At 55.1% G+C, this 12,551-nt stretch overlaps 2 protein-coding genes across 3 annotated transcripts in view; both read left to right on the forward strand.

The window, feature by feature from the left end:
* Positions 1-4,266, forward strand: part of MORF4L1 (mortality factor 4 like 1) — a 152,717-nt gene extending 148,451 nt beyond the window's left edge. Inside the window, exon 15 of the mRNA XM_033099976.1 lies at positions 4,155-4,266. Coding sequence (XP_032955867.1) covers positions 4,155-4,241 — 87 coding nt within the window. The 3' untranslated portion in view covers positions 4,242-4,266. The remainder of the gene's footprint in view (positions 1-4,154) is intronic.
* Positions 4,267-4,404: 138 nt separating this feature from the next.
* Positions 4,405-12,551, forward strand: part of LOC117018903 (kinesin-like protein KIF7) — a 42,256-nt gene continuing 34,109 nt past the window's right edge. For both annotated transcript variants that reach the window (XM_033100215.1, XM_033100216.1), the window contains exon 1: positions 4,405-4,458. In XM_033100215.1, coding sequence (XP_032956106.1) covers positions 4,419-4,458 — 40 coding nt within the window. In that variant the 5' untranslated portion in view covers positions 4,405-4,418. The remainder of the gene's footprint in view (positions 4,459-12,551) is intronic.

The raw sequence follows: 12,551 nt of genomic DNA on the forward strand, positions 1-12,551 counted from the left end.
GTCGCTCTGCTTCCCGTTTGCCAGGCCGGGCTCTCAAGGGGGGGCGCACGTCAGTGCCTGGGAGACGGAGGGTGGGAATCACTGGACATGCTGTCGGACTCCGCACATTTCTACAGTTCTCCTGTCAGAGAGCAGTGATTGTCAACTCCTCCACTTTGGACATTTGACCAGAATTTTTAAAAAAAAGTCCTTAGTAAAAGGAAAGAAAAGACAGACAAAAAAACCCAGGAATGGAAGTGTCTATAACGTGAGGCCACTGTGCTGGATACTTGCCCCAGCCATGGTCTGAGCTCCTCAGGTGGGGACACACGCCTTCTGTCATCTGGCCTGTCGCCTTCGCTGCACTGGGCTTATTTATTACTGGTGATGTGTTTTTGAGTGATTGCTGCTTACAATATGCTGCCACCACACATGTGTCAGTAACAAAGTGGCTAATGGGTGCCATCAATTTAAGGAAAACTTGAGAGAAATCCTGGCAACAGAAAACTTGAAATACCTTGAAATCTTTTTTTTTTTTTTTTTTTTAAGATTTTATTGGGGAAGGGGAACAGGACTTCATTGGGGAACAGTGTGTACTTCCAGGACTTTTTTCCAAGTCAAGTTGTTGTCCTTTCAGTCTTAGTTGTGGAGGGCGCAGCTCAGCTCCAGGTCCAGTTGCCGTTGCTAGTTGCAGGGGGCGCAGCCCACCATCCCTTGTGGGAGTCAAACCCGGCAACCTTGTTGTTGAGAGCCCACTGGCCCATGTGGGAATCGAACCGGCAGCCTTCGGAGTTAGGAACTTGGAGCTCCAACTGCCTGACCATTAGAGCTGATGGTCCAGCTAGGTCTTATTTTCGGGGAAACACAGTATGTTGTAACATTATCAAAACAATACAATTGTTTTGTGGTCCACCACACTGGAGGAAGGACCAATTTATATTCTGTCTACCTCCCCAAAAAACAACAAAAAAACGCCGACATCACCAACTTCTGTTGTTGTGGACTGAGGCTGTGAAAGAGTATGCAGACAAAACTATAGGAGAAAAGTATTTTGGAGACAAATCAGGCATTCTATTAATAAAAATATTACTTTTCTGATTTTTGTGAAGTTGGTAAACTTTTCCACCTTTAGACAGTTGTAACTTGCTGATGGTGACGGTCCTTGGTCTCAGAGAGTCTGCACCCTCAGAGCCCACCTGGGCCAGGGGTGCGAGTCCAGCAGTTTTAGCCGTAGAACTCTGTTGAAATGAAATTTTATGTATTCAACACAGGTGAGGTGGGGCTGGTCTGGAGGTGGTGAAAGGTGAGGGGCTCAGAGCCTCCTGCCCTGCTCGCTTAGTCTGGAGGTCTGGAGACAGCCCCGTCCCCCAGCCTTGTCCCCCAGGAACCTCCATGCAACCCCGTGTTCCATTGTCGAAGGGGATTCCAGTCTGAATGCTTTTTGGGATTGGAAGTGGGGAGAGAGTCTGAACATGACAGGAGGAAGATAATCGCTCAGGGTAACTCAAGGAGTCCTTTGCTTTCTCCTGGCCTCAGTTTCCCTGTTTGTCATCGGGAGGGTAGGTTTTCCTGACTGTTAGTCCGTAACTCCTCTAACACATGGCACAAGTGCCACCTAGTGGTGAGGAAGGGCTGTGGCAGCTGGAGAGAGGCAACGGTGAGGCAGTGGGCAGGTGACCCGCCGTCTGGCCAGGGCAACCTCTCTGCATCCAGGTGTGCAGAGGCGTGGTCAGAGACACCTCCCGTGGTTCTGCCACTGTCCCCTGTGTGATCTCGGCCACCTCCTTTCCGTCTCTGAGTCTCAGCTCCCCCATCTGCAACCTGAGGGGGTCAGACTGTCGTCATTCTTAACGGGGGAGCTGTGGACGGCCGTGGGGATTTTGTGCCTGAAATTTTAAGGAAATTTTGTGTGTAAGCAGTTTTGTGGGGTGAGGGTCTAGAACTCTGATTGCTTTGGGAAAGAGCGGTCTAGATGGACTCAGGGCACCCAGGGCTCAGGGATGCCAGAAGCTCCCCCTTGGGATGTGCACCCATTTAGACAACACAGATGGTTCACGTCTGGCAAATGCATTGGTTGGCCAGTGACGTAGAGGCACACTGAGGAAGCGAAGAAAAATGAAACGCAAAAGCCCCCAGCTACGTGCCAGTGACCAAGGAAAAGAGCGCGGCTTCCGGGGGCCCCAGGTCGGCAGCTGAGCTCTGGGACTCTGCAAACCTCTGGCAGCTGAGGCCGCTGTCCTGGGCTTCCCAGCTCCTGACGGCACCACTTGGTCCCTGGGCAACTTCAGAGACGGGGCTTGGCAGCTGGCAGAACGGGAGGACTCAGGTCCCCGACGTGCAGCCCCTTCGAGGCCACGGTGATGGGCCCTGGTCCCAGGTTGGTGCTCGACTCCCCTCGCCCCGAAGGGCCCAAGTGCTTTCAGAACCTCTCCCCAAAGGGGAAGAGGAAGAGGAAGAGGAAGAGGAAGGCCTGACCTGCCGAGGCTCCGCTCTGTGGTCGGCACCGCGCTAAGGACGTCACCGTACTTAGTGCATTGGACCCTGACAGCGGCCCCGGGAAGCAGGTGGTTCTGCTAGAGCTGCAGGCTCTGCGGGTCAGAAGTAGTAAGTGACTTGCCCAGGAAACTTGTCGGTGGCTGGGCAGGTCTTCCTCACGCCTCGCAGCCAGCACAGGCTGAGCTGTAAGGGTGGCCGAGGACGGGTCTCTGAAGGCGTCTCGTGCCTGCCCGAGCCTGGGCTGGTGGCACGGCAGCTCTTGTGCCTGCAGTTGCCCCCTGACTTGGCTGCCTGGATTCTCATTTCCTGTGGGGTGATGGTGACCGTGGGTTTGACCCGGACCCTCCCAGGTGCACCTTGCTCTGCTCCTTGCTCAATTGGGGGGTCCACCGGGCAGAAGTCCACACCTCTTCTCTGTTCCCTCCAGCGCCTTCCGGCTGCCCCTCCCTGCACCTGCCTGGGAGCCGGCTCTGTCTGTGCTCCCAGCCACCACTCACCTCGGCTCTGTCCCTGGGGTTTCCTGGACGTTTAGGAAACCCATCAGACAGTGGGATGTCATGCTTCTCTTTGTAGATGAGGCGCAGGGAACCCTGCTTTCCTGGCTAGAACGGGGCCTCCTTATCGCTTCACACCGCATCAGCAGACACCGAGCAGGCCCACCTGGCCCTGCCACGGCTTCCCCCTCCCCCCACGGGTGTAGTGAGGGAGACTCTCATCTGAGTGATGGTCGGAGCTCATGTGGTTTGCCAGCGAGGACCAGTCAGTGGGGAGCTGGCGTTTGACCCCACAGAGTCGGCCCCGGCCTGCCACTCACCAGGCTGTGCCGACTTGCTCGTCCGCCGTGTCCAGCGCTGTGCGTGACTTGGTGGCGTTGGCAGATTAGTAAATAGGCATGTTCATCCATGTCACGGCGGAGTGTAGTTGGTGGCTCTGACCTTGCAGGTGACAATGGTCTTTGGTTAGAGTTGCTGCAGTGGTTTCCAGTCCACCTGGAAGTATAATTGCACATCACTCACTGTATTCGTGAGGTTGTCATGTTATGTGCCGCCCTGAAATCTAGATAAAGTGTCTCCAGCAAATTCCAAACTCATCTATTAAGCCTGTTCAGTAAGGAAAGGAGCTGAGTCTATAATGATCTCTTTTCAGGAAGAGCCTTTCCTTTCTTCCTTTTCTTTATTGGAAGTTGCCTTTGGTTTCCAGTTCACTTCCTTCACTCTTATCCCTCAATTAATAACCCTTTCGCTGACACAGTTTGGAATCTCGGTCTCCACTTGGTCTGAGCGTCTGACTTTGGGGAGGTAGGGTGAGGCCAGATGCAGGTCAGAAAAACTGGAAAGAGGTTACGGTTTTGTTACACTCACAGTTCCCAGGGCAGAGCAGTCAGGGAGGCACAGGGGTCACTCATGAGGCAGAAGGAGAGGGGAACTGTGGGCAGGTGCCCTCATCGCGGTCCCCTAGGGAAGGGACGGGCCCGGTGGGTGGCTGGCTGTGTTTGAAAGCAGCGCTCCTTGAAATCACATTCACCATGACTGTTAGAGCACATGGTTTGGGGCGACCTAAAATCCACAGCTGTTTTGGGGTGAGCCGGGATTGACTTGGGAACAGCTAGTGACCACTTTATGGAAGGTAAAGGTCAACTGCAGAAATTAAAGTATGGTTAATATGCCCCTTGTACCTAGGAGCCTGCTGAGACAAAGCCGGGTTTCATGGTCGTGCCTTTGAGTCTGCCGTCTGGCCCTCTGGTCCCACACGATGCGTTGGGATGAGAAATTCAGACGGCTCCCGCAGATCTTCTCCAGGCTCGCACGGCTGGGCCGGCGGTCCCTGTGCCAGCCGCGGCTCACTGTGAGGCCTCAAGCGCCGTCTCTGCTGAGACGCCCAGGGCCAGCTTCCGTCTCCTGACAGTTCTCGACACCGCACACGCTTGTGAAGCAGGAAGGAAGATGGAACCCGGATTCCTAACCCAGGCTCTTGACCACACAGGTAAGGACTAGTATTTACTAAATGCACTCGAGTCCCCGTTGAAATCGGGGTGCCTGTGTGGTCTGCAGAGCAGGTGATGGGCGTTTCAGAAGTGGGAGGGGGTCACTCTTTAACACACGCGTCCCTCAAACATGTGCTGATGGACGGGTGGCTCTGGCGCTGCTGCTGAGACGGTGCTTAGGAGAAGCGGCAGGGCTTTGTGATGTCAGCTGGCTCCTCATTAGGACGGGAGCCCTGGAGCGCCAGGAGCTGAGGGGACGAGTCCCCAGGGAAGGCGCCGTCGCTGACGGGTGCTCAGGTGGAGAGAAGGTGATGCTGTGGGATGTTTCTCTGCCCGTCCCACCAGGGAGGGAAGCGTGTGGAGTGGCAGCACTGCACGGGGAAGAGAAGGAGACGATGCAGGTTCCTTCTGTGGGTCCCGGGGCTCAGTCCTGCCGGGGGTGTCCGGGAGGACGCATCTCAGGGTTTTCCAGCTGAGGCAAGACAGCTGGGATAATCCTCCCCCAGGGGGTTAACTCGCCAGCACAGGGGTGTTTGTAGCCCTGGGCGTGTACAGGAGCAAGAGGGGACGGGAGGTGGGCAGTGCCAGCGTCTGCTGCGGCTCGTGCTGCAGGACTGGTTTTCTGATTTTCTTGGTGGTTCATGATATTAGAGCACATTAGTATCTGGTAAGAGATTCTGTAGGTACTTTTGCAAGTTTTGGAGTATTCTGATGTTCCATTCTGCTTGCTAGACGGAATTGTATTGAATTAGAAGGAAACGTCTCATTTGGCCTGATGCTGGGACTTGGGAAAGACACCTGCGGGTCTGACTGTTGAATTCTTATGTTGCCGGTGACATGGGCCAAGTCCCTCGGGTCTGCCTGTGTTGAAATCACGTGATGCCGGTGACATTTTTGTCTTGTCTTACGAACTTAAGCCTCGAGTTAGGAGAAAATCGTAACCAGATGCCCGTTTGGTGTGGGAATTATGTCCCCATTTCTGTTTCTCTCTCCTGCCTCATTCAGTGCTGACCACTTAGTGTGCCTGTGTCCCCACAGCCTAGAGCTGTCTCCGGTTTTGTGTCCCAGGGCCCCAGCTCTGACTCAGCGCACAGCTGTGACTCAAACGGTGTGTCCCAGACACACGTTCAGGCAGGTGTGTGGCTTCAGCGGGAGCACAGAATGGAGCCGTCCTCAGAGCAGGCTGACAGCCCAGCTGGAACCAGCGTGAAGAAGCGTGGGGTCTGTGACATCCCTGCAGGGCAGGCCGGGTACAGGTTTATTATGCTTCCGAACATGTCCAGTGCAGGCGTGGCGTCCTGCTGGGCATAGCTGGCCTGCTGCCACTGGACAGAAGTTCTGAGCAATCATGCGTGCTGAAGAGAAGAGCCCCGGGCACGTTGCAGCTCAGGGGCCAAAGCAAACACTGGGCGTCTCAACCGAGTGCATTCCTGAGCTCATTAAACGGGGTGCAGTGAGCCCAACCGGATAGAGACAGGGAGGGGACAGAGGTCATGGCCCAGGGCACAGCCGGGCAGGGCAACCTGCTCTGAAAGGGGCTGGACTCTCGGCCACTTTCTTCTCCTCCACCTGTCTGCTTCCGCCCCTCGTGCAGCCTGTTTTACCCCTTAACCATGGGGCAAGTACGTCTGTGCCAGCTGTGGAGGCGGTGGCTGGTGGTTGAGAGTGGCCATTGGCGCTGTCCGTAGGGAACTCACTCACCGGCCAGCAGACAGGCTGTGGTGGAAGCAGTCAGCCGGCAGGAGAGCATTATGTGAGATACAAAGCAGATGTGACAGCGCCCAGCCAGAGAACTGGAAGGTCAGGGTTTCATAATCCGTGGGAGGCACCCGAAGCCCGAGGGATTACGGAAAGCACTGGGTGGGAACTCCGGGAACGCTGGCGTGGGATGCCCGGGAGAGATGGGCAGGGTGTGGCCACATCTCAGCAGTTCCTCTGCGTCCCTGCCGGCGCTGCCTCCCGCGCATGAGTGACCTTTGGTTTCTGGGCTGGTGAACAGTCAGTCGTTTTAAAGTCTGTGCGTGACTTGGCATTTGTGAGAGGTGTCGAAGGCTATGCCCACTCCCTTGGTTGTGCCCTTAGAAAGGGAGGGTGACGTAGGGGACATCGGATGGAAACAGAAATATCTAGGATCTAATACCAGTGAGCTGTGAAGCCTTGGACAAGTTGCTTCACCTCTCTGAATCTGTTTTTTTATTCCATAAAATGAGGATGGTGATACTTTCACTACTCAACTGGTCCCTAAGAAAATGTATTTTATTGCAAGTGGGGAAACTCGAGTCAAATAACACCTAAAAGTTAATTTTAGATGGTTTATATTTAGCGTTTCACTGATATGTACATTAGTGGTTTTTTAACATGTTTTGGTACAAAGTCATGGAGGCACAAGAAGAAGAAGAAGAAGAGAGGGGCACTGGAGAGGGTTTCCATTCTGGGGCCGCAGAGTTAGCGAGCCAAGGGGGCAACCTGTGTTTGACTTCGCGGAGAGAGGGTCCAGCTAAGATGAAATTGCGCAGGTGGCCCCCCAGACTCCTGGCTAGGGGTCCCCCTCCTGGTGTTGGTGATAGTTTAGTAACAAAAGCCACGTGCTGAGGCTGTGAGTTTGAGTTGGGTCAAAGCAGTACGTTGTCTTATGACTCAGCCAGGGAAGACGGCCGGCCTGGGGTGAGTTCTGGGTGTGGGGACAGACCAGTGCAGAAAGGCTTGGTGGGAAATCGAAGGGCCCAGGGGGGTCCCGGGCCTGGCACATGTGGCACAGCTGTGACCAGTGTCAGGAAACCAGCCATGTCATTGTCTCCCATTATCTACTTGGTGGCCTTTTGTTCTGGAAGGGACGTGGGAGCGGAGAATGGTGGAGCTCATTCTCCCGGCACAGTTTTATGAGTTGACATTCTGTTGCCTGGGTTGCTTTCCATGACCCTTACTGCCCCCAGGAAGGGTGGAGCCCCCACCCCCCATGTGTGCTGCTCAGGGTTGTTGAGAGAGAGGATTAAATGAAATCATGTAGAAAGAGGAGCTGAGTGCAGCCTCTCCCCGGACACGCATGTCACGACGCGCGTTATTCAGTTATTTAAAGAACGTGTTCAGTTTTACGTGAAGGAAAAGGCACCGGGCCCACTGCCCTGCCTTAATCCCCTCTAGCACCTCTGCCTGCACTGAGCAGCGGCCCGGCTGGTGTCTGCTGCCTTCTCTTCAAACCTCTGGCCCCTTGTTAGCTCCAATCAGACGTGCTTTCCTCAGGACGCAGGGCGTCCCGCTGCCAGCCCGGGGACAAGCCCTCAGTGAGCCTGCTGTCCCAGGTGCTGTGGTGGCCCTGGCCTCGCCCCTCCAGCCTCCTTCACACCAGGCCCCTGCGTCACAGCTTCCCGTCTGCATACCTGCTCCCTTACCGGCAGCCCCTGCCCCCCTCCTGCTCCTGGGAAGGGCTCCACCGCTGTCAGCTCACCTCAGGCCCCCGCAGAGGGAGTGAATGACCCCCTTCCCCTTCAGCGTGTGGTTCTGTATCAGCCATGGCTTCTCATTTCCTTGAGTTCAGAGACTGAATTCATTGCTTGATCCCCAAATCCAGAGCGGTCCCTGGCAATATAATGGTCTCCTCCGCGCCTGTTGGAGGAATTGAATCGTGATGAGAAAGCCCCATGGAGATGAGTTCACTGGAAAGGCTGTAGAAATACACGTCTGAAGCAATCTAAACACCCAAATGTGGACATCATCTAGCCTCGGGAAGCAGGATGAGAGGGGAGCGGGTGAAGCTGGGCCTGTGTACCTGTGGGGCCGTAGGTTTCCCTCAGGGTGTGGAGGAGAGGAAGGAAACGCCGTGCCTTTAGGCTCTCCGGGTTTCAGCACCCCAGAGCTCCGGTCTAGTGTCCAAGCTCCCGTCCGTGTTCACGGCGACCGAGGCCCCTGTGGAGAAAACAGGGCTGTGGGAGCCGTGAAACAGGACAGTGCTTTCATGGACCAAGAAAGGAGCCATTGCATTTGTCTTCCGTCACAGTCTGGGTCCTTGAGGGGTGCCGACGGGGCCCTGAGGTCCTGTGGTGGCTGAGTTACCAGGTTCCCCTGCCCTCAGGCTCGGGCCTCCTGTCTGCTCTGTAAACACCAGCTTTCTGATGTGCGTCATAAAGGCAATGTGATCGAGGGTCAGAGACAACGAGCCACGTCTGCGGGGTTTGGGCCGGTCTCACCCTGGGCTCTGTCTCCCATGAGTAAAGCCAGGGGCCTGGACCAAGCCGGAGCGGGTATTTGTCACCACAGCCTTCCGGAGAGGCTGGGCCCGGGCCCCGCACGCCGGGCCGCCCGTCCTCTCACGCCCCTGGAACCTTGACGGTCAAAGCGCTCACCTTGTCAAGCCCTGAGACCTGCTCTATTGCTCCTCTGGCCACAGCCCGGATGCCACTTGCTTTTCTGAGCCCTTGCTCCTTCACCTGAAGAGTTCGAGGCTGGAGCTGTATCTGCTCTTGGTCCCGGGGGAAGGGCTGGTTTCCAGGCCTGTGGCTCACCGGTGCCTCTCGACAGGACGCAGATGGAGGAGAAGCCCATCCAAGTCGCCCAGGCACCTTTTGGAGCATTAGCTGAAACAGCTGCCACCTGCTGGGCATCTCCTGGGCGTCTCCTGGGTCACTGTCGTGATTGTATTGTCCGTCAGTGATGCCAGCACCACAGCCGTTGAATTCTCTGTGCTTAGCGCCTTTCACAGCCGCCTTACTTAATCTGCCGCACACACTGTGACATAGGATCGTCAGGTGGTCACAGCCACTCTGCAGAAGTGGACAGTGACACCCCGAGAGGCTGCGTGACGTAGAGCCAGTAAATGACAAAGTCAGGATTGAAATCCAGGCCAATTAACTACAAACGCCGTTCTCTCCACTGTGCACCAAATATCTGTTTGCATCCTCGGAACAACCCTTTGAGGAGCCATTATAATCCCCGTTTTGCAGAAGAAGAGCTAAGGTTTAGAGAGTTTTGGAGACCCGTTGAAGGCTGCAGAACCAGCAAGGAGCTGACGTGGGATGTGTACCCCCATCGAAGCAAAAGCACTTTCCGTGCCTTTCAGTTCTCACGGCAATCCTGGGCGCGAGGTGTTAACGGTCTCTGTTTATAGATCAGGCACCAAGGCTCAGAGAGGTTCTGTAATTTCCTCAAGGCTCCACAGCCAGGAAATGAGTGGCAGGCAGAGGAGGGACCTCAAATGGATGCACTGCTTTATGGAAACCTATTCCTGAAATCCGGGGGATTTCTCTTTGGTTTCGTCCTGATGTAGAGAATCGTGTTATGGTCTCCACGGCGGAAGCCATGTCAACAGACTTGGGTTTCCAGTGACTCTGTCAGTCGGTGTGGAAGGTCAGCAGTCAGACGGGAGACCCCACGTGACGGGGGCCGTGGGTCTGGTCACTCCCAAGAGGCCACTTCCTGGAGGCCTCCAGGCCACAAAGCACAGTGGACACTTCCTGGCCTGGGGCCGCACCCCAGGACCAATCCCAGCTGGGGGAGGAGACTCGGTGGGGACCTTATGAATGGAATGTGGGTGTGAGCTCAGAGCAGAGCCAGGAGGAGCAGACCTGCAGGAGCTGTTGGTAAAGACTTTGCTAACTTTGGTTTATTTATTGATTTTAGAGTTCAAATTAATTTAAAATTGTCATTGATTTTTATTTTAAAAAGGCGAAGAATCTACTCCTTTCTGTAGCTCTCCAGGGCTGCATGTCTCCATTTCTGCACGCAGAGACAAATGTCAGAAGGCGAGAGTCAGGAGCAGACCAGAGCAGCTAAGGGGCGCAGACAGGCTTTGGGGTGAAGCGGGGGGCTGCAGAGAAGCTCAAGGGGACATTGATGCCAGGAAGTCAAATGTCAGCTTTCATCTCGTCCGTCCTGCAAAGGTTCATCAAAGCGTCCTCACCAGCCAGTCACATGCACTTATCACTTTTCCAGCCAGCTTTGCGACTCCAAGTGTTGGACGGAGAACTGATAAGGGCAGGTGATTGACACTCACGGCCTCCGGAAAGCCCGCCGGTGGAGGGGCACCCGGTGCTCCCGCTCTGGATTCCCGCGGACAGCAGGGGCGGGAGAAGGAGGACCCTGTGGTGGCATCGGCGTGTGTGGGGGGGCCGGGTCTGCTCCCCGCCCTGGGCGTGCAGCTCAGAGAGCTGCTGCTGGCACTTCACTTACTCAGAATTCTCTCTGGGGCGGGTTTAGCGTCTCCCCGAGGAGGACAGTGGTTGGGTGGCTGGCTGGAGGCTCTTATGCCTGAGGCTTCCTCATAATAGTTGCGAGGTGAAGAAAGAGGCGAAAGGGCTGTGGAATTTTAGGCCATCTTACTTTTAAAAAAAAGTGGAATTTCTGTCTGATTCAGGTGAACGTCCCATCCCAGACATTTTCCTCAGCAAATGACAGAAACTCATTCAACTCAGTTTTTAGGGACCTTATGTTTAGGCAGAGCGTTTCGAGACACTGTTCTTTCTATGTATTAAAGATGCTTATTTGCTGTGGTCTTGATTCAGAATGATGCTTTACGCTCATACGTGACTAAAGCAAACTCAGTGCATTCCTGTTGAATTGGCAAAGGACAGGAATCGAGTGACACATAAGTGGGTGTAACTACACCTGTGCATACGGACAAATTCACGGGTTGATATTCTCACAGCTACACATACTTGCATTTTCTGGAACGTGAACGTGAACTAACTAGCAGTGGGCTGCATCTCAACTGAACAGGTACTTTTTTTCCTCTTGCTATAGCTACGTATAATGATTTTCTTTAAAGAGTGAGTAGCGTTTTAAAGGTAAATTAAAATGCTACGTTCAAACCGTGGCTCTCCACCTTAGCTGCACGTTGGAATCATCTGGGCGTTTTGAATGATGACAGCAGCCTCCGGAAAGAGTAGGCTGGGGCCAGCGCAGAAGGAACGTGAGCTGGGGGCTGTCGCGTTGCCGTGGGCGTGCGAGCAGCCCGGCGGCCTGGCCCGGATGCCTGGGGCTGCCCCTAGAGCGTGAGGTCACAGCTGTGGGGCGGCACTGCCCCTGTGCCCAGGGGACCCCCGTGTACCTGTGCAATGTCCTCTGACGAGTGCGGCCATCTGAGTGCCTGTTTCCTGCCCTGACTACCCAGGGGTCCTTGTTCTCGTTAGGGCTCTGGAGACGTCTTCCACCTTTATTATGCCTCAGTTTCCTTTTATGTAAAATGGAACCTGGGACGGTGGGTGCGTGATGTCCCCTCAGAGCCCTTCCTGCTCTAAGAGGGGGCTGAGGTCCCTGGTTCTTTCACGAGGGTGCAATTCCTGAAGGTAGCTCAGTCCTGAGGGTCTCTGCTCCGGGTCCAAGAGTGCGGAGAGCGACCCCGGAGCCTGGGGGTGGGCAGGCAGCGGCTTCTGGGAGGGGCAGAGCTGGGGGGCAGGGTGCGCGGCGGGGGTGCCGGCGAAGAGCCCCCAACCTTCCGTGTGGCGTGTGGTCACGTGGCGAGACTGTAGGGCTCAGAACAACCAGAAAAACAGAGCACGTTTGCCGTCGAGTCTCCAAAGGTTGCGGTTTGTTTTCACAGTTGCTTCTAACTGTCTGCGCTATGAGCGTGTTTCCAGCTTTTGTTGACTTCATCGGTCCAGAGACACCTTGTGTTACCCTTTGGGGTGTAAGAATAGTAAGGATCAAGAGTATGGCTCACGATTATTTAGGGCTTCCTGGGACCATCTCTGTGCAAAGCCTTTACTTTTAAAATATTAACAACTTTTAATTCTGTCTTTTAACGATCCCACTCACAGCGTGGGCTAAGTGCCACCGCCGTCATCTCCGGTGTATAACTGGGGACACGGGCACACTGGGGCACAGTCAGCGTGTGAGCCCAGGACCGTCAGAGCCTGCCGGCGACGCTGAGCAGACCGGGGTACATGGCAGCGTCGCACCCCAATGTACAGGTGCAGTGCCAGGCTCAGCGGGGGAGCCGACCTTTCACCTACAAAACACCAGTCCTGAGAGGCAGGTTTTAGGGCCACAAGCGTGTTTCACATGAAGACACTGCAATCCAGAGCAGGTCACCTGCCCCAGGACACGCAGCTTAGAAATGGAAAGACTCAGTCCACCTTTTCCAGGTCCGGGGTCCGCGCTC

The sequence above is a fragment of the Rhinolophus ferrumequinum genome, chromosome 28 (assembly GCF_004115265.2).
Source record: "Rhinolophus ferrumequinum isolate MPI-CBG mRhiFer1 chromosome 28, mRhiFer1_v1.p, whole genome shotgun sequence".
Classification (NCBI taxonomy): Eukaryota; Metazoa; Chordata; class Mammalia; order Chiroptera; family Rhinolophidae; genus Rhinolophus; species Rhinolophus ferrumequinum.